This window comes from Apium graveolens, chromosome 5, assembly GCF_009905375.1.
Source record: "Apium graveolens cultivar Ventura chromosome 5, ASM990537v1, whole genome shotgun sequence".
NCBI lineage: Eukaryota > Viridiplantae > Streptophyta > Magnoliopsida > Apiales > Apiaceae > Apium > Apium graveolens.
In genome coordinates, this window is record NC_133651.1 from 80,489,048 (window position 1) to 80,492,244 (window position 3,197).

At 33.5% G+C, this 3,197-nt stretch overlaps 1 protein-coding gene across 8 annotated transcripts; it reads right to left on the reverse strand.

Annotated features, from left to right (window-relative positions):
• On the reverse strand, positions 1–2,905 carry LOC141661365 (uncharacterized). 8 transcript variants are annotated; one of them, XR_012549919.1, is made up of 6 exons: positions 2,579–2,888; positions 2,416–2,476; positions 2,032–2,166; positions 1,714–1,772; positions 311–400; positions 63–231 (listed from the first exon to the last, which is right to left on the reverse strand). XR_012549919.1 is itself a non-coding variant. In XM_074468355.1 (5 exons), the coding sequence occupies exons 2-5, from the start codon at positions 2,466–2,468 to the stop codon at positions 193–195; spliced, it is 360 nt and encodes a 119-aa protein (XP_074324456.1). In that variant the 5' UTR covers positions 2,469–2,476; positions 2,579–2,901; the 3' UTR covers positions 1–192. The 8 variants fall into 8 exon arrangements, 6 of the variants coding, with proteins under 6 accessions (XP_074324456.1, XP_074324457.1, XP_074324459.1 ...); XM_074468355.1 differs by lacking the exon at positions 1,714–1,772 and having other exon boundaries at positions 1–231; positions 2,373–2,476; positions 2,579–2,901; XM_074468356.1 differs by lacking the exon at positions 1,714–1,772 and having other exon boundaries at positions 12–231; positions 2,363–2,476; positions 2,579–2,897.
• Between the last annotated feature and the right edge of the window lie 292 nt (positions 2,906–3,197).

A 3,197-nucleotide genomic window follows, 5' to 3' on the forward strand; every position in this document is an offset into this window, starting at 1 on the left:
CATATTATTTCACTATAATTGGAATAATATTCAAATATTATAAGGTACAAAAAATACATAAAAACATTAAAAGTACACCTAACAAAACAAAGTCATTTGAATTGTACAATACATGATAAAACTTAAGCAGAAGCGACTAAATCCAACAAAATTTATTAATATCAAGTACTATACTAAGCCTTGATAAACTTCTCAAATGAATCTTCCAGGTCTTGGCTTCTTATTCCAATTCTGAAATAGAAGACAAATTTAGCTTGCTTTAAAGATGAAATAAAAGTAAAACAAATAGATTACAAAACTAAAGTAGTACTTCTTTGTCTTCTTTTCCCTGAAAATTTGAGGAACTTCGTCTCTGGAAATTTTTTCTGCACGTTGGCATAGAAGTTGAAGATACAAATAACTGCATTTAAGAGATCAAAATATAATTCGTCATGTCAAATGTGGTACAGTAAAAAATTCAAGGACTATACTATCTATCAGTTAGAAAGCTGGTTTTAAGAAGTATTTATCAACAGCTACTGTGGATTAAAAAAAGGCCACATAACACTCTCAAATCTGCTGCCGGTACATTGTTTTACAGTAGAGCTCTGTTGGAAACGTGTATGGTTTTACAAACTCAAAATATATAGGCTGGTATGAGTTTAAGATTATAAACACCCAACTGGATGAGGATGATATATATTGATAAGATTATAACTTTAATTTTGAAATGCAAATATGAAGGCTACAGCCTTTATCATTGAATATGAGCTACATCTCTATTTCTTATTTTCTTACAACTGTTGTGTTTTTCACTGGGTGTGTCAACTACAAACTACCAGCCCTGTATTTATAAGCTACATCTGAGGTTTACTTACTTCATGTCTTACATCAATAAATTTATTACATAATAAGACTTTTACTAGCTAGCCTACAAAGGATGACCATTATTAATACTGAGCAGCTGTGTACCTCGAGAGCAACTCATCCAGCCAACTACTTAGACACCTTGGGAAAAGTGGATTTCCTATGGTTAATCAAGCCATGTTTGTATTTTTATTGTTTCCCTTTTTAATTCTTATCCTCTCTCAAAGGGATATATAAAACCTTAACATCTAGCCCCTCCCCTTCGATAAAATTCCACGCAATTTATCATTAGCAACAAATAGTTGTTCATCACCGCGGTCACCTTTTATAGTTACAATTATTGCCACCAAAAATTAACTTTAGCCACTGTTTTGTTGAAAAAGATTCAAAGAGAAAAACAATGGAATAACTAGAGAAACACTATCGTGCAAGCATCACAGTCCCCTGGTACTTAGGTAGTAACAAAACCCACATACATAACAATCTCTGCTTTATTACTAAAATCTATCTAAAATTTAACACCAATAGTCACTAGTATTGATATCCTAGTTAATTGTTTGAGGCTGTTGGCCCTATATACCTTACTTTAGATATGTCAATCCAAATTACTCAAATTCATTTAGCAAAAAAAAAACTCGAATTCAGTTTTATGGCCTTCTCTTCCTACCAGACACGCTTTATCAGAGGGCATATCTCCAACTTCTTTATTGTTTTTTTGTACTAAGGATCTGAATTCAACTCCATCCATTGATATATGCATAAGATATACGGTTATACACACATATACATATACAATTGTGTAGGTGCATCAATACCCCTACCTATATAAGCAAATTATTATGTGTATTTATTTTATTATGTGTATACCTGCATAAATTATTTGACTTTTCCGGTACTATGCATCTGAAAATTGTGCGGCTTCAGGTCTGCATATTGTAAATGTGTGGATTGTATTAGTTAGAATTTGAAAACTTAAAAAGAATGATTTAGAATTAAAAGTTTGAAATCATTCATTTTGCAGATGGGAGTGCAATTCTTAGATAATGCAACAATTGCATTTTCAAACAATCACAATTATTCAAAGAATATAGGTTTAGTTAAGGATACAACTTACTCATATAAAACACATACAGTATGTACTATATAGTGAGGCAAATATATAACTTTCTCCATTCACTCAATTACCTTGAACAATCCACCCTGAACCAGTGCAAAGAAAAGGCCTGATGTCACCACATTGGCAGCCGTATTAGGACCACCCATTCCGCTCACCAAGGAAAACATGGCTCCAGAACCCCTTCTTCCCCATTCATAACAAATCTGTAGTTTGAACATCCTAACAGTGTCACTAAAACCAATCATAGTCAAGTAGAAAAAGACTAGTAGTCGCCCTCCAAAATCTTAATAAGCTCTCTAGCTGTGTTTTTCTTCATTAAAATGGGTTAAACATCCTAACCGATATAAAAGAGTAATAACCACACATACATAGCTATATAAACTCAAAACTGATCCATACCCTACTCAACTTGTTTAACAGGAGCAGGAACATGAACCGGAATCGCAACATACCCCAACTTGTTTTTGTCAGCCCTAACCTCATCATCAGAGTAATCCACACCCATATCAAAACCTTTAGCCGAACAAATATACCACAACAAAGTAATAAAAAATTATTTAAAGTAAATAGGCAGGAAACATGATTAGAGGAGACTTACGATTAGAGGAGACTTACGAGGAATCGGAGAATAGGCCGGAAGAGAGATAGAGGGGTTTCGTAGATTCGGATGAAATATGAGAAATAGAAGATGCTAAATTGTATTGGTTTGGGGTCTTGGGGTCCTTGGTTACGGGGTCAAAAAGATGAGGGAGGGAGCAAATAATCAGTAAAGAACAGCTGAAACAAAGATGAAAGACTCTTCTAGATCCGTTTGTATATTGGCCATCTCTAGGGTTTAGAGACTGATTAATTGTTTTTGACAGAGGGAATGAGGCAGAGGTTAAAAGAGGAAAGATGAAGAGGCGGTCAATTAGGTTTCTGTTATACTGAAGAGGGAAGTGATAGTGAAAGGGGGAATAAATGGGGGGAAACTAATTGGAGGAAGGAAGCCAAGGATTAGAATTGTGTTTCGATTATTTTAAACATTTTTTTGACCATCCAATCATATGGATGTCAATAGATATATGTATTAGTGATATAACCAAAATTTCATGTTAAAATAATTTTATTTGGTTTGCATTTTAACAGTCAAGCATCAGTTTAACTAGTACAGCTAACTAGTGTTTAATCATGAATTAATGTTTCGATTATTTTAAAAATAATTTTGAACGATCCAACCGTATAGATGTTAATA

Excerpts from the sequence above, each read along its gene's own strand:
- LOC141661365 (XM_074468355.1), bottom strand. The coding sequence starts at position 2,468 with ATGGGTGTGGATTACTCTGATGATGAGGTTAGGGCTGACAAAAACAAG. Across the intron at positions 401-2,031 it reads TTCAGGGTGGATTGTTCAAG|TTATTTGTATCTTCAACTTC; the intron begins GTAATTGAGTGA and ends TCTTAAATGCAG. Across the intron at positions 232-310 it reads AGGGAAAAGAAGACAAAGAA|AATTGGAATAAGAAGCCAAG; the intron begins GTACTACTTTAG and ends CTTCTATTTCAG.